At 34.9% G+C, this 19945-nt stretch overlaps 2 protein-coding genes across 2 annotated transcripts; one reads left to right on the forward strand and one right to left on the reverse strand.

Moving 5' to 3' along the window:
• The first annotated feature begins 1908 nt into the window (after positions 1–1908).
• LOC136822837 (uncharacterized) lies at positions 1909–9110 on the forward strand. Its single transcript, XM_067079150.1, has 6 exons — positions 1909–2438; positions 5616–5916; positions 6257–6327; positions 6900–7139; positions 7490–7597; positions 7862–9110. Exons 1-6 carry the CDS (start codon positions 2073–2075, stop codon positions 7973–7975), a joined length of 1200 nt encoding a protein of 399 aa, XP_066935251.1. The 5' UTR covers positions 1909–2072; the 3' UTR covers positions 7976–9110.
• A 5734-nt stretch (positions 9111–14844) lies between these two features.
• On the reverse strand, positions 14845–19785 carry LOC136822879 (four-domain proteases inhibitor-like). Its single transcript, XM_067079188.1, has 6 exons — positions 19565–19785; positions 19223–19363; positions 18760–18903; positions 17807–17983; positions 17289–17439; positions 14845–15210 (listed from the first exon to the last, which is right to left on the reverse strand). Exons 1-6 carry the CDS (start codon positions 19644–19646, stop codon positions 15204–15206), a joined length of 702 nt encoding a protein of 233 aa, XP_066935289.1. The 5' UTR covers positions 19647–19785; the 3' UTR covers positions 14845–15203.
• Between the last annotated feature and the right edge of the window lie 160 nt (positions 19786–19945).

Raw genomic sequence — 19945 nt, forward strand, 5'->3', positions numbered from 1 at the left:
TTTGAAAAGTTGGCCCAGAGCCCGGTTCGGCGTGCCGTATCCGAGTGGCCGTACGAAAGGAAAAGAAGAAGGAAATGAGGACTTCAAACAAAAAACACACAAATTTATATCAATACGCGTGAACTTCTTTAACCAAATTTTTTACTAATGTGAGTTGCTAATTCACATATCCTGCAAACAGGCTTTTTGAACATTTTTGCCAGTTGAATTTGTGCATTTTTGAATATTTCTTCATAGAATTCACACAATTTAAGATGTTTTACCAGTTGTACGTAGGGTTAGTTATCCCTTATGTAGAGATTTGTCAGGTCGGTGGTCAGGTCAGGTCTGTATGCAAAGCCACAATCACTCACTAGATGAATAGACAGCTTCAGTGATATGATTTGGTCCAATTTGATTCATCAGCTTCAAACTTTTTGTCAGAAATGAGAATGTCTCATTAGTCTGAAAATTAAATTGCCATTTGAAATGTTGAATTAGAATAAAAGCTAGGAGTAATGCTTCCGATCAGCTTTAAGAAATATATTTCACATCAAGCACAACAATTTTTGCTAAACAAAGAGAAAATGTTTGTCATTGATAATCACTCTTTGGAAAATCATAAAAACACATTTTTATTTTACCAGATTTTACTACATTTGGCAAAACGAGTATAATATTATAACCGTTTTTTACTAAAGCTCTTATATCCACATCTTTAAAATGATTTTAACTATACAAGAAACTAATTTGATTAAAATCGTGGTTTTCAATGTAGCATGAATAATGTCATTTAAAATTGTAAGATTGGCCCTTTTCTTGCAGTAGAGAAGGATCATATCATAGAAAATCTCCAAATTTCAAGTTAGCAATGTGAAAGATTTTTTAGTTTTCTAAGACACTTATTCTGAGATTAGACCTTTTGCCTCTACGCAATATGCTATATACTATTTCTATTTCTATTTAAAAAATGAGGCAATGAATTTATTGGAAATTGAAAACGAGGAATGATATAAATGTTTTCTTGGGAAAACAGTTAATTTTCATCAATTCCCAAATTTTAACACTTGTCCTAAGGTAACAAGCAAAGAAACATGTATTAACGAAACCTCTTTGGTAAAAATACTGGTATGAACAAAGAATATTGGGATGTCATTTTTTTATAAAATATTCAGACTTCAAGTTTCTGGTAAAGTTAAGTGGTACTTTTTGTGGCACAATTTTGAATGCTTTTTATAATCGTTTTAATGATTATGACATACATATTTATAAGGAGGAGGAGGTGAACCTTACCTTTGGGCAGGGAATAGGTCTAATTGAATTCAAGCCAAATTATTTTGGAACAACCGGCAGCCCTGCACTAATCAGTGCTAATTGAGATTTTAGTATACAAAATTTCTAAAGGGACTAAAAGGATAACTTGCAGACTTAATTCTTGATTCAATATCTGAGATATCTCTTAAATCGATAGTAAGCATGGTCTAGAATTATTTTATATATTCACAAACTACATGAATGGTCGAAGCAACCCTCTTGATTTAGGTACCTGTTGCTTTGTGATACTGGGACTTCTACCTTTCTATCAATTTTTACTGAAATCTAGCACTCTAAAATGATTATATAGTGATTGACTTTTTAGTTTAGAGTATGGAATAATTGCTGTGACTTACAGAGGGCCTTTGCATAAAAATTATTGCCTGGTAGACTGGTGTAATTTTTTCGAACGCTTTCAATTCGTCAGAGATTTTTGCTCTGCAATCCTTTTTCTCCATTGCCATATCAGGAAAATAACTATTCTTATGTCTCTGCAAGTGTTGATGTATTTTTAGAGACCACTTCTTGAGTCAAGTGACCTCTCCATAATAACTGTCTTAAATCCATCATGAATTTTAATTGGACATTCTAAATGACCTCTTTCATTTCCTACTAGATTATTTTTACCACTATATGAAAAAGTGATAAACAAAAACAAAAGAAAACATTAAATACAATCATCGCCAGCATTTTTAACAACCACATCATTGTGACAATTGTTGGATAAAAAATCAATTTTGTTTGTTTCATCACTATGGTATTAACATTTTGATCTGGTAATGAATCCTGTGTCTATAGCAACATCTGGGTTACCATCATCATCAAAACAACATTATAGACCACCAGCAGCAGGGGGTTCGGTACATTTGCAGAAACATAAGATTGTTAGTGGTCGAGGTGCAGACGAAGCAGTATCTAGTTCAGGTTACGGTGGATCACAAGACGGTGCGGACCAAATTTTAACAGTGGCTGCTACTACAACAAATCCTTTAACTAGACTGAATCGTGTTGCTGCAGACGCAAGGTCTCAACAGGCTAGTCATCAAGTATTTGATGTGAGATCAATTGGAACTTATCAATCGTCGAGTGTTGGTAGCGGGAGTGTGATCAATACGCGAAAACCATCACCATCTCAAGTCACGCAGGTATTCATTTGTTTACTATTATGTTTCGATTTTGAGAGAGTTTGGTTTTTCGATTACTTCAGGCGTACAAACTTTCGCCTTAGCCCAAGAAAGTAAATGTCTTTGAAAATTCTTGAGAGGGCAATTCGCGAAAGTTTATGCTCTCGAAAAAAAATCTGAAAAGAAAATTTACTCTAATTTTCCTCTTTTATGATAACAAGGATAAAATTTAGTGTAGAAATTATGCAAAAGTCTATCAATTGTGGTTGGATCTGGTTTGATTATATTTGAACGATCAAAACACTAGTTTTATGCACCGAAAAATTTAATTTTCTGCTTAAAATATAACTCATTCGGGAAAGTTTATGCTCGCGAAAAATTTTTTTGTCAAATTCGCGAAAGTAAATGTCGTAGATTTCGCGATTTATCGACCTCGCGAAAGTTTCTGCTCGCAAAAGTTTGTACGCCTAAAGTATTTTAAGGGCCGACATTATTTCTCTAACGAAAATTTAAACGTTGATATTAAAGTTTTGAGAAGGTTGTATACCCAGCTAGGAATTTCCGTCTAACGTACATGAAAGATTAACGAAGAAACGTCGTTTGCCAACAGGGTTTGAAGTTTGTTAATTTACGTAAAGTAAGGGGACCGAATTTTCGGAATTCTCTTTTGGGCTTTTCTGCTGACTTATTTGTTTAGTTTTCTCGATTTTCACTTCTTTTCTACCTGTTTTTGACTAGTTGTTCGGATCATGTAAACTTTTCATGCGACTCAGGCGAAGTTTTTGATAATTCGTTCTATTCTGTCTTTTTCTGAAAATAAACCGCTTTGTCGTGTACCAAGATTTATCCTTTTGTAATCTGCAAAATTTAAATCTTTCTTAAAGCATTCCATGCTGTGCATATTGTCTCAGTCTTTATTCCGAATCGTTTTTTTTTCTCAAATGTCAAAAAGACTTAAATAGAAATATTTTTCCCTTATTTAACTGATCACAATGTGATGATGACGTCATGGAACAATGACGACGTTTAGTAGGTCAACTTGACAGTAACCATAAATCAAACTAAGATATTTATGATGAACATGTTTGTTTTGGTGGTGTGTGCACTACACGCTTTTTCTTTTATAAGAATAATTTCTATAAGAATATCAGGGTGAAATTTCGGGTTTAAAACAATAAGCCTATTGTTTAGAACAATAGAAAAATAAGAATAATGCTCACCCTCAACGAAAGTACACTATTCTTATAAAAGAAAAAGCGTGTACTGTTTTACCTATGATTAACAACGTCGCGTATTATTTAATGCAAAAAAAGATTCAAGGCTTATTCGTCGGAGTGGGTTGTGAAGAAGTTCGTTGCGAAATCGTTTGATTTATTTTTCGAATTCATGCCAATAGAAGTTTTGAAATCGTAAGACTCTAACGCATATCAGCCCGTTTAGCCCCGGGTCTAGAATGTGGGTTGAATAGTTTGTAATAGCGTATTAATAGCGAGTTTATGTATCTATGTTTTTCTACGACGGAGACGAAAGGCTCTACATCCTAACTGACTGGAGGACGACGGCGAATAAGCACTTTTACTGTCCGCGATTTTCCGTCGCCCTCAAAAGTGCAAATACAAAAACTAGCTAATACAAGGCAATGGACGTCATTGTTTGTTTTTTATTTGTTTGTTTTCAAGTTAACAGATTGAGATTATGAGAACAATAGGCTTATATTATTTGAAATTGAATTTGAAAGCTAGTGGTGTTGAAAATTTTGGCTCATACTGTTCATGACATTGAGCTCTCTAATAACGCATTCGCTCTTTGGTAAACGGATATTTTTTTCTGGCCCATGCATAAAATACCGGCGTTTAAACGCTTAGCAAAACACATGGTTTTACGCTTAGCAAAAAAAACATGTTTTTACGCACTCAATCTCTATTCCAAAGATCTTCAAAAGAAGGCTTTCTTGGTGGGTTTATTGACGTGAACAGTGTTTATTTCTGTCCTGATATTTTGATGATGTGGGTTTCTAATACTATTATCATACATGGTAACAGTAATAATGTCACCTTGACACCGCGCGCTATCATCCATCGTGAGTGTGGACTTCCTCTCAAAACATTAGAGAATAAGCTCTAGTTTAGACGGCCGACTTTCTACCCTGCCTATTCTAATTGTTAGAGTAGGCAGAAAGAGGGCACAAAGTTGGTTGTTAAAATCTTTGCTAGGAAAGGTTTGAAAGAAGACATTGCATTGACGTCAAAAGAGGGCTATGCATCACTTTAGACAGCCCACTTTATGCCCTCTTAAATTCACAATTAGAATAGGCAGGGCAAAAAGTGGGCCGTCTAAACTAGAGCTTATTCTCTAATGTTTTGAGAATAATGATGAATCTAGACAGTTTTGACGAATTCATTTCTTTGCAAAATTACGTGAGGCACAAACAAGCAGAGTCTCTCGGTAGTTAGTTAAGCCTTATTTAAAATTTAATCCGTGTTCATTAGCTCTTTAAATCTTTGATCCCATAGTTGTCAAGTAAAAGTTATATACTTGTTTGTTGATTTTCTGTTTTTGATGAAAAACTATCGTAAGCTAGGTCACAAGCTTGTATTAGTTTTAATTAAAGGTGTATTGTTATGTAATTATAATAAAATGAAAGCTATCGACTGATATAGTAAGTCGGCCTGCAACTTGCTGTGTATTGCAAAGAACGTTTTTTTGTTTAACGCTTTTTTTAATACCAATACCAGACCCAGGCGGTCTAATTGTGATCTCCTGAAGGTGGTTAGTTTTGAACGTTACCTTGGACCTGACCTGGTGCTTCGTTGTTTGAAGTTGAATTCAAAATAGTAATCACTCATTTGTTATTCTGTTGGCATGACATTTTTTGATGGATTTGTTGGTATTCCAGGATGCTTGCGCCAAAAGTATCGCATTTAATGAGACGGATTGATTCTTTTGCGATAACCATGTTCCTTTCACTGTTTCAATTTGATTTTCAATTTATCAAAAAATATTTTCATTCTTGTTAGAGAGGTCATTCGACTATTCGTGGTTGGTTGGTTACGTGCATCAAAAAATTCCTTATAAAACATTGTTTTAATAGCAAGTAATTATTTAGTCGTTAATCGATAATTTCATTAATTGACATGTTAAATAGCAACCCGATTGAATGCAATTTCATTTATATTCAAATTTTTTATTCTCGTCTAGGTCAGCGACTATGACGGAACTGTCTCAGGTATTTATCAATTGAATTCGATGCGTCAACACGCTGTGTCACCGTCTCCTGGTATTGAGGAGATAACAAAGGCAATGCCCGGTGTACGGAAATGTTTATCTCCTGAATGTGGATGTTGTCAACGGAGTGATGTATTGTTGAGAGTCAACGACGAGCTGTTACAACACAAACTTCAACTTGAGGAGCAGAATAGAAACCTGTTGGAGGAAATTCAAGTATCGAGAAGATTTTATCAGGGAACATTGGCAGATTTGACTGCGCAACTTTCAATAGGTAACGGGTTTCCCGTTTTTTATAAGCAAATGTCTACCCCTATATCAGGCTCGCATTATGCTTAGCATTCTATTGTTCTTAAAAAATAGAGCTACTGTTTAGGTACCAAAAATGAGCCTGCATATGCTTATAAACGTTGTACTAAAAACATTTACCTCTCCATGCTTAGGATCCTACTTCTAATATTTGTTTTCCTATCAGAGGAATTTTAACTTCAACTTTTTCTAGACAAGTAGGCGACCGACAGAGGGCCATTTAAAACGGTCGTATCTCGACATGAAATTTTCTAATTTTAAAGGTGTTTCTAACTTTTATAATTTAACATAAATTTTTTTTACAGCGGAGAATCGAATCAAATATCTTCAAGAAGTGGTGAATACACAAGAAGAAGCTCTCTCCTCTCTAAATAAGGTATGAAGAAGGAGTTTGTCGTGTAAGATTTCATCTGCTAACTCTAGAGAGTTTGTGCTTTTGATAGCAACTTTTACAGTTAGCCAATAATATTAAGGCCATGTTCGCACGTGACGGTTCATTCAAGAAGTCTTTTCTAACCAATTGAATGGCTTCATTCCGTTTCGAGCGAAACTGAACCGTCACGTGCGAGCATGTTCGATAAAAAATAAGCATACCTAAAAACTGAAATGCAAAAAAAATTCGTGCAGCTTTTCTAAAACGCTGACTTTTTTCAGGGTTACTTTTAAAGCTGTTTGAGCTTTCTTAGACCAAAGATTTTTACCTGCGGCGCCAAATTACAAAGAAAACTTTCATTCTTTGTACCGGATCAATCTTCCAACTTAAAAATTCGAGATTTGCATGAACCCAAAAAAATCAACAAGTCTAAGCATATAAATAATGATAATTTAAGGCTGAAAATGAGATTTTGCTAAGCATATTGAGCCTCAACCCGATTTTCCCGCTTATGCTTATAAAAAAAAGAGTGTATCTGGTTGTTAAATTAACATTCCTTCGGCTTAATTTCATAGGACAAATCTCTTTCCTCGCCAAATATATATCAAAATAACGGGACGAACGCTGGACATTTTACTCATCCAAACGGAAACGTCGGTGCAAATCGTCTTACCAAAAGTGTCCCAAACTCACCGCGCGGTCTTCCACTATCGAACGATTCTAACCGCTCCACCACTTCATCAACGACGTCTAGTGTGACGTCAGAACCTCCGCGTACTCGATTGAATCTGAAAAATATCGTCAAATTTAAAGAGGTTTGGTCAAAAATTAGAATCACTAACTAACCGTCACTTTATCCTTTTTTCATTCGGGGGGGGGGGCTGAGAGTTACAAGGGTTGGAGAATGTTACGCTTTGAGGGACTTTAGATAGTAATTTCGTTGGAATTACGAAAGAATTTTGTGTCCTTTTTGATGAGTGATAGTTTTTGCACCCATAGAAAGACTTCAGAAGGCGAGAAAAAAACCCGCTTCTTTTTGCACTTGCTACAAACTCTTTAGCTTTAAAAACCCTCTCAATCTAGAAAAAAATCAAATAGAATCAACAACAAGCGACAGTTCTTCTGCATCCTTAACTATATTTCTTATTCGTGTTTTTTTTTTCAGCAATTAATGGAGCGTAACCAGACATTGAAAACTGACATTGAACTGTTGAAATTCAACAAAACAGACGTCCCAAAGACTTCCTCTGTCTCATCATTGAATAATAAAAAGGTATGAAGAATTTCATCCTCGATATAGTTAGAGTTTTCAATCATAAATTATCGCTCCAAAGTTGGTCGTCTTTTTTTTCATCAGCAACTGTTAAATTCCATGATCTTTTTGTACAATATGCCTTAAAGAAACTTTTTTTTGAGAACTAGCTAACGAATTAATGTGATTTTTTGTTTAAATAAAACACTCATTTGTAGACAAAAAATCAATTTACCATCAAAAAGGAGCTCACATTGGCTCATTTCTATTTTCGTTCTTTTTTAGGAATTACCCGCCATAAAGAGCAATCGGCGCTCTGATGCCGGAGGCAAAGGCGGCTCAAATCAAACCACTCCCCAATCCTCCTTTGACGCCAGTGAAGTTTCTTGTAAGAAATGAAGAGGGGTGATTCTGGTAAGCTTTTGAATGAGGAGATAAAGTGGATTTAGGTTGATTTAGGTTCACAGTATTGAACTTAGCAGACATTCTTCAACAACACGTGACACGTGACTTGAAGGTGAGAAAAAGTGTCGAGGACAAAAACATTTGCATTTGTATCATGCAAAATATTGATGTCCTTTTCTTTGGTAAAAAAAAACTATTTCTGCAAAGTGTACAATGATTGATTTAAAACTTTTACCATACATTATTGGCATTAGAAATCTGACAAAACTGCCAGACAAGACTGTTCCTTGTTCTGTTACATTTGTCAAGTGTCAAGTTGCCAGTTTTGGTTGTTCATGGACCAGCAAGGTTCAGTTCTTTTAGACACGTGTGATTCACGGGCATATTTGTTATTGAGAAATATTTGCAATAATAATTTGAATAGAGTTTAGCTCTAGTTTAGATGGCCTACTTTTCGCCCTGCCTATTCTAATTGTGAGATAAAGTGAGCAGATAGTTGGCTGTCTAAAGTCATAGATTACCCTCTATTGACGTCTTCTTTCAATCTTTTCCGAGCAAACTACCAACTTTGCGACCACTTTTCGTCTACTCTACAATAAGAATAGGCAGAGCGAAAGATCGACCATCTTGGTAAAAAAGTGTAGTCCCTTGAACAGTTGAACAAAACTGCGTTTTTTGCATTGCTCTTCAATACCAGAGTAACCAGAAGAAATTTCTTGCGATGACTGATGAAACGAGGTCACATTCTCAATGGTAATTTATTTCGAAAACCTTTTGGTAATGTATTTAATTGAACGCCAAAAAACTCACAGAGATTGCCCAAAATAAGGTGAAATTTTTTCCACAGTTCAGTTTCACCGTGAATGAGTTATTGAATACAAATGAACGAGGGATAAACGGCTATTGCTAGTCAACTAGTAGATAAACACAATTTCCAATTTTTTACAAGCACACTTTAAACTTTCTTTAATATTTTTTTAGACTATGATAATTTTTTTATAATAATATTTTGACAAAAGTAATATTATGCATGCACTCTGTACATATATTTTGTAAATACCCATAAAAAGAATATCTAACCAGCAATGACCAAAGATAATTAATCATGATAAAATAACTTGTCCTTAAAGGTTTTATGTTTACATAAGTGTTCCCGTTTCATATCAGACACATTTTTCATATCAGGACAGTGTCTGCCTATTGTTATATTATGCTGATATAAGCAAAAAAGTGTTTTTCTTTTCCTCTTTCTGACCAATCTTGCTCCACATCTGTGTCAATGCAATGTGAAAAAGCTTGTGAATTAAAATTGATTAGTAAGCATACGATATCTCTCTTATTTAAAAACAAAACCTTTAATTTTTGTCGGTGCAGCTTTCTGCGCAGATTTAAGAGTTTTTATCTCCAATTCCCAGCTGCTTAAATCATCAAACAGTCAGTTAGATTAGTGTTTTTGACCCTCCAATCATATTCAGTTTCCTAAATTCTCAATTGTTACCTTCTATCTCTCTTACAAACTTAATGTACCTTCAGTAACCTAACTTCCGCTCGATTTATGTCATTATGGTATATATTTTCTCTACGTTGTGTAAATTTGGCGAAATCTGAAAACATCCGAGTTTCAAGTTTTCCAGACTGCATTTATTTTTTATCCCTGGTATTTATTAGTTTGTAAAAAAAACTGTCACCGCGGCTATTACAGTTTTTCTTTGTGAAATTTATTGGATATCGCCTATTCGATTGGACGGTGTGAACGATCGTAAAATGCGGAGAAATGTCCTTCGACATTCTCGATTAATATATACAAAGAGTATACCACTGATAGTCGGCGTGTTAGGTATTAAGTAGAAAGTCAATGATAAAAAATACATTCTGACCATTTCACTTAAAAATGGTGAAAGACCTTGGTAAATTAGTAGTGGAACAAAGGACACAGCCATTAGAGCTAATTGTATCGTAGCAAATTTAATGATGCTTCTGTCGTTATTAGATACGTTTCGACTTCGTTGCTGATGCTGCTTCAATTTGAAAATAGAAAGTCCGTAACAAATAAGACCAACTAAAAGGCCAATCGTATTCAAAGGGGCTGTCATAAGGGTCGCATAGCCAACACCAAAATGATAGATTCCAAAGAAAAATAAACCAGTTTGACATACAGTAACAGCAGCGTAGAGACACAGTAAACACTGTTGACGAAATTGGGTTAACACTGCTGAATATTCATTCAAATACCAGATTCTGAATAGACGATCAACGCTTATAGCAACAGCAGAACCGCCTGTCGTTAGAAGGCACGATGCTAAGGTCGTATGAAGAACATACAAAATGAGACACTCAATTTCTTCATAGAAACGCATATAAGTGATGTAAATCGTATTGAAAATGGTACAAGCTGATCCACATAGAATTGACATATACATAATCAAACGTATTGATTGATTTGTCTGCTGTCCAGTCCTTTTAATGAGGAATATGACTAACGAATGAACAGGAATTCCAACTAATATTGACAGACCAAACAGGCACGTGTAGGCTATACGGAGCGTTTCAGGGATTTTCATGATGTTATCTTCAACTGGTAAACACGTCTGACGGCGAGTCGTGTTATTTCTTGAAGCGCTCCCATTGGTCGATGTTAAATTCAACATGCTGTCTGTCTTGCAATCACAATAAAGTGTTTATGTGTTCCTGCCGCAAAGACGATTAGTTTTTTGTTTGTCTAGTTCCCTACCGACTGAGGATGAGGATAAATCAGCACTTTTACCGTCCTTGATTTGCGGGATGTCCCACTTGTTTTGGTCTCTTTTCCGTCCTCAAAAAGGTAGATCCACAAGATAATAAATCGTTAAATTTACTTTTCGAGAGAAGCCTTATTGACCATTTCTCAAAGATTTCCCAATTAAGAGTGTTTTATTGGATAAAATAACCTTTTAGCACAAAACTTGTTTTTGTGTCTTTGGTTTACTGGCGGTTTGCTTTCCTTTTATCTTCGTGACTATCAAGTTGTTTTCCTTTTTGTACTCTTATTATTCTTATGCAATATTTTTTTTGGGATAAACATCTCAAAACTTGGCATTGTATTTATATTTTCATGTCAAACAAGAGTTTTTAGTTTTAGGACCTACTTGATTCTATTTCTTTCCTCAAAATAGGGTCTTAGAAGCAGACGCTCAGCTCAGGAGGGACGTGGTATGTTTTGAAGTAATGAGTTTACAATAGAAAACTGGTTAAATAAAAGTCACGAAAGATCTATATAGCACCATATGGGGCGTTAGAAAGCAAATAATAGTAGAACCTCGTATAGATTTGTTTTAACGGTAAAGCTTCGGGGACACGGAAACAATTTTTGTGCGATCGCAATAAAAAAAATTTGTTGCATTCGCATGAAAATTGATTCCGTGTCGCAAGGGCCTAGCACACGAAACAAAATTTATCAATTTAAATCTAGAACACGTTTATTCGTATAACGAATTTGATTGGTTAAAATAAAATAAAATGTTGCAAAATAGCGATATCTGATGTGGGGACACAATGAAACATATGCGATTGCAACAAAAAATTTCTTTGTTGCAATCGCGAGAAGATTTGTTTCCGTGTCTAAACGAGCAAATTCGTGGTATATGATATCATTTCTTCATACTGGCCCCCGCCGAGGGGAGAAGGAACATTCTAAACAAATGACCCGTGTGGTTTTGATGTGGTTCTTAATGCAGGTCATATCTTAAGGTTTCACTTTTTCTTGGTTGAGAAAGGACGTGGATTCCTCTCTAGCCCTTTCGGGCCTTCAAACTCATTGGCACCTTTTTGGACAATGCTTTTGGAGATTCAAAATACCTCTAATTAAAATCTTGAAAAATTAGTCATCCTCCTCTAAGGCTTTTAAAAATCGATACAAAGATATAAAAAAATACAGATCTTTCTCTTTAAAAGCCAAACTTCAGTCATAAAAAAGCCGCCCGATAAGGATTATCCAAAAATCATACAGTATGTGGCCCCCAAAACGTCGATCAAATATAAAATTTCTCTCAAGTCTAGAGGAAAAGGGGTTTTACAAAAATTTTTGCTGCATGAAACATTTTAACATCTCTACTTTATTTCCTGGAGGTTTTTTTTCAAAATTTTCAATTTCAACAATATTTTTCAATCGCCTAAAGATAGGTAGCTTTTTTCTAATGGCCCCCAAAACGGAGGTTTGCAATTTTAGCGATTTCTCGAGATATCTTTAAGATATGAATACAACATTTTGACCATAGTTTGGAAATGTGATTCAGAGGGTTTTGGGCATAAATTTGTTTGATAAAATTTTTACAGTATACCCCTGTCAAAAGGCAGGTTTGGGCGGGGCCCCCAAAACGTTGGTGTCGTTAAAAGCAAATTATTAAGCCGAGTGGTAATAGGGGAAGAAACTATGAGCAGATTTGTGTTTTCCCTTAAATTTACGACCCGATGGATGTAAAATTTATGATTTTTATGAAATATTTCAAGATATTGCAAAGTCCAAACTGAAAATTTAGAAATTTTCAAAATGACAATTTTGATTCAACAACGTCTTAGTCAAGTTTCTGAAAACCAATCTCTTTTGAAAATAGTTCCATTCATGTATGGAATAAGCTGTGAAAATTTTAGAAAGAAAGCTTAACTGAAACTGAAAATATTAAGCTTTAAAAATATTTTTCTCCCATATTTTGCAAAAAAAAGACAGAATTTGCCGTTTTTGCTGATTCAGCGAAAATGTTTATATATAATGTTAATTTTTTGTTATAAACTGTTAAGTCAAGCTGATAGCAATGGAATTCAAAGATTTTTTGCTGTTTCTCATATTTAGAATTTTCGTTTTTATCAATGCTGATTCTAAGGCTCCAAAATACTGTTTGACCTTTAAGATGCTTTATCTTTGACCCAGCCTCTAAAGTCACAGATGTATCTGCATTTTCTGAACGGCATTAGGTGTAGAAAGTTTCTTATACCCCATTTTCATAACTTATTTTCAATATTCAAGGAGCTAGAGTGAGTTATATGCAATTTTTATCTAATTTTGGTGTTAAAATATTTCCTTCAGACGCAAATATGTTATTTTGAATCTGTCTCAAACCAGCAAAAACATGCTCATTTTTAAGTATAACCATCATTCTTTCAAAATAAACAAAAATCGTTTAATTCTGATAAATCTACAAGTCAGAATCTTCATTTTAATGACGACCTCCGTTTTGGGGGCCGTCTCCGTTTTGGGGGCCATATACTGTACATTTTTGACTTTTTCTTCTATTTTTGACCTAAATAATTTCCGATTTTCCGAATTCGGGAGTGCGTACCAACGTTTTCCTGGTAAAGATTCTAAGATTTATCCGAAAATCTTGTTGTGGTTCAGTATAGATACATCACCTGAACTGAAAAAAAATTTTCACCGAAAACAACGCACTTAAAGCTGAAATGGTCCTCTGCATTTTCTTCTTCGTCAATTTTATTTATTGCGATTTTTAAATTTTCAGATTCAGGAATGCATGGTTTTTTTATAAGCATACAAAAATCCGAAAACAGGCTCGGAGATGTTAAGGTTAAGGATGCTTATTTCTCAAAATATTTGGTTGTGGGTTCAACCAACAGCCGGGTCATATATCAAAGTTTCTCAAAATGGTACTTGATGTCTCTCTGCTTGGTGCTCACCAATTAAGAGAAGGATCACAAGGGTAAGTGGAGAAATCAAAGGATGGCGCCCTCCCATGGCGTTCTAAATTTAGAGCGCCATGCGCCCTCCCCTACAGGACGTGTGGCCCTTAAGGGTAGTTTTTTTGGACTTTGGAAAGTGCACTGTAAGGGTTGATTTGTGAGCAAGTGGGAAAAGTGCACTGTTAGGCTGTAGAATACCAAATTTTGAGGTAAAATTTAAGAAATTTCAAAAAATTTTGCCCTGAAAAAGGCAAACAATTTCGAAAAATTGCACTATAAAGGGTCGATTTTCAGTCAAATTTTTCCTGCACTGTAAGGGTCCGATTTTAGAGACCTGGTTTTGGGCGAACGTACGGTCGTTTTCAAAATCGAGTGCCCCCCCCCCGGGGCCCTCCCCTACCTTCGGGTAGATAGCTATCGAAAGGAGCCGTCGGGTCGCATCCGACTGCAGTCACAGACTCACTTATGTATTTCTCAAAAAGAATTTTAGGAGGATTTTTACAAAGCTAAGTGAATCAGGCTCAAAATTGACCATGACGGCCGCCAGGACATACCGATGGAGTCAGAAACGTGAACCCTGTTAGGTATGAAATTTCTTTCCCATTTACTCCCTTAAAAGTGGTAAAAATGACTAAAAGTAGAAGAAAAGTTGACAAATTTTCTAATTTCCACCCTGAAAGTTGTCCAAAATAGCCAAAAGTCAGGTACAAATGTTGAAAATCAGTAAATTTGAGACCCTGTCAGATATATTTTGAGCCTAAGAAAAGGGACCATAACCAGCAGGACATCACCCTATAAATTTTGCCATAGAGCCACCTCCCCCGGCTACAAAGTAACTTATATTCTTTGCAGGCCAGAAGTAATGCTTTTTTTAATGTTTTTTTTCTTTATCGAAACAAAGACACGTGTACACTACGAACATATAAATTACAAAACACTACTTAAACATAAATATAGTCCCTCCCCCCGCTAGGAACTAACTATCGCCAGAGGTACTAGAAGGAGAAAAAAAGAACAAAAAGAATAGAGAAAGAAAGAAAAAGATCTTGGAGAAGGAAGCTACAATTGTTAGGTAAAAGCCTAAAATGAAGCACCGCTTTCGTTAAGAAATTCAACAACAGAACAAAGTAATGCTCGGCATATGCACATAGCCTAAATATGCTTATAAGTGCAATGCTTATAAAAAACACGTAGCTAGGTAAAAATAAAAAGTGTAAGAATTTTTATTAGTGTTTCAATCTCAATCCGGATTTTCTATTTGAATATTTCAAAATGTTAAAAAAGTACATAATTCCAATTTCATTGAAAATTTAAATACGAAAATTTCAAATTATGCTTGTTATAGTATTGCAGCTATGTGGAACTTGCCAAAACTTACAAATATACATATAACAAATCGATTCGGTCAAAAAAGTATATGAAAGAAATATAATAGATTGTTAAATTCCCAGTGGGGAAAGGCTATATCCTCTTACATTCACGACGTTGATTATATAAATTTGCTTGATCGATCTCACGAAGTTTGTGATGTTCATCTTCTTCCTGTCATGAATGACTACTCCCTAGAAATGTAAAAGAATTTTGATTTTGTAAAATGAGATCCATAACAAAAATTCTTACTAAATTCAAAGACTTTTTCTTTTATTATAGTGAAATATTTGGACTTATAATTCGAAAGTTCTTTCTTCCAGAAATCATGCATCAATTCACCAACAACAAGACAAAGAGTTAAAAAAATATGATTTTTTTTGTCTGAATGAAAAGAATATGAACTGAACTGTACCTACCAGCTACTCCAAAAGCAAAGTATTTATATAAGGGACATAACAGTACTTGCGAAATTTGTAAACAAACTGTATGCAGCGGATACAAAATCAAAACAAATGTCACATGTCAAAATAAAAAATCAAACCAAATATGGCTAATTTTGATTGTTCAATTGTTTTACAAGTTTGTTTTGGACACGTGATTTTAATTGTTCTTTTTAATGACACGTGGTTCGCGCAATGTTTACATTTTACTACTGTAATGTCCCTTTATATAAAGGGAAAAATCGTTTTCAAAATAAAAGATAAATATTTTTTAGAAAAACGGCATCAAAAATATAAAAGGTGACTGCCATAGCATTATAAAGGAGTGGTCAAAAAGTACCTACTAGGGGGATGGAGGATCCCCATTTAGTGGGGGAGGGGTTATGTCTTTGTCTCGACTGCGGTCGAGCAATGATGATGATGATGTCTTTAGGGGATGTTTCCAATTTTTTGTTCATTAGTATAGATTTCAAATGTTCCTTGTCTACCATTGACCTTTTTAAGGCCACCTTTGAGCTGTTTGAATTTTCCTAGACCAAAATTTTCACCTACTGCGCCAAAATTATAAAGAAAACTTACATGAAATTTCATGCTTTCTGCACTTTTTGTGAGCTTATTTTCACTACTTTGACGTTTTCAAGGTCTTTATAAAGCTATTTGAGCTTGCTTAGAGTAAAACTTTTCGCCTACGAATTGTTTCCCCCCTCCAACGAACAGAAACTCGTGGCTACGCCTCTGGCAGCTGCTATTATGGTAGCTTCAAATCATCCGTTTTGGGATGTCCAAGAACATTTTAAGTGGCCTATAGGAGGGGGTACCAAAAATATATTGACTGGTTAGGGGAGACTTGAAATGTTTTTTGAGGGTATCAAGGGGGGTGCGAATTTTTTTTGAATTTTTAGAAAATATCCTCCACCCCACACTAGTAGATACTTTCTGACAACTCCCTAAAATGATATGTACTTTTTCATATTGACCTCCAATTTTTTTTTAAATTGGCAAAAATCCAATCAGAAATTTCGTAAATTTTCAAACTATAATTTTTAAGACTTTCACAGAGGAATGGAAGAAAAAATAAGCGGTATCCATTCATTTTATCTTCCCTCTTTTTCGAGGGAGCGTTGCCTGAGATTAGTTTGAAGTTAAATCCCGTATTGCACCGTTTGAAACTAGTCTGTCTTTCCAAACCACTCTCCAGCAGCAATTGCTATTTTTTCATAAAAGCTCTTTATAAGCACCATTCCCCGCGTTCCTGTCTCCAAGGAAAGGAAGACGCTTGATAGTCTAAAAGATACACAGCTTAATAATAAGTCTGTAGAAAACCAAAGTCGTTGAGAAAACTCAAACCATCACATTTCACCGTGACATTTTCTTCTTAAAAAAAATAAATAATAATAGAAATAACAATTTGGCTAAAAACATTGATCTATGCTTATAAATGGTGATTCTTATAGATAAAGATTCGCTTTTTGAGCCAAAAAAATTATTTTACGAAAATCAGCTTGAGCCAACTTTCACCTATGATGGTACCCTATTTTCATGCAAAAAAAAGAGAAAAGTTTAATGATCCAAAACCCCCATTTTTAGCCATTTTTTGGCTCAAATTTATCCAAAAATATTTTTTATTCGAAAATCGGGTTCCGTCACAATCGAGGGTTTACCATTTTGAATCAAAATATCAGAAAAATTGAATGAGCCAATTTGGAGAAAAGCTCATATCGAACGAACGAACGAACGAACGAACGAACGAACGAACGAACGAACGAACGAACGACCGAACGAACAAAGATTAATTTATAGGACTTCAAGGTAGGTCCAACAATATATACCTTTCTTTGCATGGTCCGTGACTAACAACTCTTAGTCTGTAATTTTGACACTTTGCTATTTGAACGGCGACCAAACTTGAATATGTGTTTCCATCAGAAGCGCAAACCAGTTGAAATTCTTCTTCCAAACCCACAACCACAGAATAAACAGCTAAGTCAATTGAAAGAGAAATAACATTTTATATTGTGCTTATTCACCCACACGAGCATCCAAATGTTGCCAAAATTTGTGAAAGAAATTATACAGTAAGCTCTGAAAACATTTTATACTGTAGTGCCGTAGCAACTAGGGGGGGGGGTTGCACCCCTAACGGTTTCTTAAAGACGACTATTCAAAATATTCATTACTGTATAATATTATTTTGCTTGAGTTCATTAATTTTTTGTCCATTTTCCAGCAATGTAAAGGCCTAAGTTTTCAAAGCGAGCGAGCCATGTCTAATTTTCTATTTTCATAGGAAGTTTTAAGCATTGGCTTTTGAATAATTTAAGACGAGTTTTGTTTAAAGATTTCTTACATCGACAGTACCCATGCCATTTGACACTGAGCTTCCCAGCAAAGATATAATTCTGTTTATCGAAGACACATTGATTGGAGTAAGTTTCGTCATCAGAACCGCACACAGGGTCATAAACATCTGGGCAATCCAACAATCCTTTTGGTTTTGTTGGAAATCTCAATGGAGTCTTCGTATCTATAAGGCAAACATGTACAAATGCACAAATAGCCTGACAAATAGCCCGGGGTCCAACAGGCTAGAGTCTACGTCAGGTTGAATTTTGCTTTTTGACAATTTTTGATTAGACCGAGTTCAGTGAAGTAGACTAGGAGCATAGAAAAGCACTTGACAAGGCCATTTTGAAAGAAAAACATCCAAATCCCAAATACCAGAAAAAGGAATTTTGGTATTTTCTTCCAAAAGTAACCTTGTCAAGTGCTTTTCTAGTCTACTTCACTGGATAATTATAAGACACCAAAATTCAGTCAGGAATAGACTCTAGTTTAGTGCATAAAAAATTCATAAAAAACCCAGGATCTTCGGAGTCTAAGAAATAATATTCAAAACAAAGACCAGTACCAGAAAAGCTGAGGATTTTCGGTGATAAGCCTGGATAAGCGGATATTACTCTTCCCAAATTCTAAGTATACTCTCCCTGACCGTTGATTAAATAAGCAAGCCCCGAAGAAGCTAGAGATTTGAAACTCTTGGATAGGAAATGAAGCCACTTTTTTCCATCCCAAAACGTGACTTGTCTGGTTTTCACACAAACACCAGATTTAAAGTAAAATCCATCGGCAGATTTTGAAAAAATTTATATCGCGCGAAAACAAAGAAAGGGCAAGATTCCATCTGTTATTTTAAATGCGGCGCAAAACTTAAGGCTTCACTTTTTCTTGTTTGAGAAAGGTTTTGAAAAAATTTCTCCTTTAGACGCCTTAGGGTTTTAAACTCAATGTCCCTAGACTTACCACAATAGCCACCATACCATTTAACTTGTTTGTATTTTCTTGTAATACAAGCATGGATGTCCAAAAACTGTTTCGAAGAGTGATTTTCATTGTCTGCAGTACACAATGGTTGAAAATGCGACCCCTCGATGATTGCGTAGACTTCTAAAAAGCGTCAAAGATTGTATTGAGGTTTAGTTCAAACTCTTGTTTAACATTTCAAGTTTCATTCTCAATGTAAAAGTAAAAACAAAATCGTTTTCAATGTAACTGGATCACACTGCCATGAGGAAAGAACGAAAGCAAAAAATATGTGGATAATAAAAAGATTTTATCTCATTTATAAAAGATCTGGCACTCCCAACTCATTATTTGAAAATGACAAAACTTCCCTAATTAATTTTGATCGAAACTTGGGCTCTGTTAAAAACCACTGGACCTAATTCTAAATTTAAAATGGTACCATAATAAGAGAGTAACATACCTTCGCACGGGCCATAATTTCGAAGTTTAAGTTGACTATTTTTGCATTGCTCTCGTTTGAAAACACACATATTTAAAAATGCTCTTCCATCAGTACCGCAAACAAATGCTACACGCTTCGAACATTTCTCTGGACATCTTCCTATAAAAAAGAAGGATCAATCACTGGTAAGGTTAATTTCTGTTTTCAATGAATTGATTCTTTAAAAAGGTTTTGTAAAAAAAAGATTCACAAAAAAAGAAGAATTCACAGAAAGGTCTCTTTTTTTCCATCGATTTTAACGATTATACAAGTTTAATTATACGAGTTTAAAAAATACCCTGAAAATATTTCATGACTTACGCCGGTGTTGGAGATAACGACCACATTCGGCAATTTCAACAACAGAAACCAACAATATAACCACAAAGATGAAATTCTTCATTTTGATACAATTTCAAAAGGTTCCGATCCAATCGACACGGCCTATTGATTGAAGTTAAAAGTATAGAAGGAGGGTATCTTATTTATATTGCTTTTTTCCGCCACGAAGAGTCGAGCAGTGTACTTTTCAACCAATAGGATTCGATCATTTGAAGAGTAAACAAACCTATTACAATAATTTAACTCATTAAAATGTTTTATTACAATTAAATCTTCATCTCCAATCAAGAATTATACAATGGACGAAATGGCACGATACACGTTCTAAGATTCCAGACGTTTGAGGGAGAATTCTGACTT

Source organism: Clytia hemisphaerica, unplaced genomic scaffold (assembly GCF_902728285.1).
Source record: "Clytia hemisphaerica strain Z4C2 unplaced genomic scaffold, Clytia hemisphaerica genome assembly, whole genome shotgun sequence".
Classification (NCBI taxonomy): Eukaryota; Metazoa; Cnidaria; class Hydrozoa; order Leptothecata; family Clytiidae; genus Clytia; species Clytia hemisphaerica.

Excerpts from the sequence above, each read along its gene's own strand:
- LOC136822837 (XM_067079150.1), top strand. The coding sequence starts at position 2,073 with ATGAATCCTGTGTCTATAGCAACATCTGGGTTACCATCATCATCAAAA. Across the intron at positions 5,917-6,256 it reads GACTGCGCAACTTTCAATAG|CGGAGAATCGAATCAAATAT; the intron begins GTAACGGGTTTC and ends TTTTTTTTACAG. Across the intron at positions 7,598-7,861 it reads CATCATTGAATAATAAAAAG|GAATTACCCGCCATAAAGAG; the intron begins GTATGAAGAATT and ends GTTCTTTTTTAG.
- LOC136822879 (XM_067079188.1), bottom strand. The coding sequence starts at position 19,646 with ATGAAGAATTTCATCTTTGTGGTTATATTGTTGGTTTCTGTTGTTGAA. Across the intron at positions 19,364-19,564 it reads TCGTTATCTCCAACACCGGC|GAAGATGTCCAGAGAAATGT; the intron begins GTAAGTCATGAA and ends TCTTTTTTATAG. Across the intron at positions 18,904-19,222 it reads AAATTATGGCCCGTGCGAAG|AAGTCTACGCAATCATCGAG; the intron begins GTATGTTACTCT and ends GACGCTTTTTAG.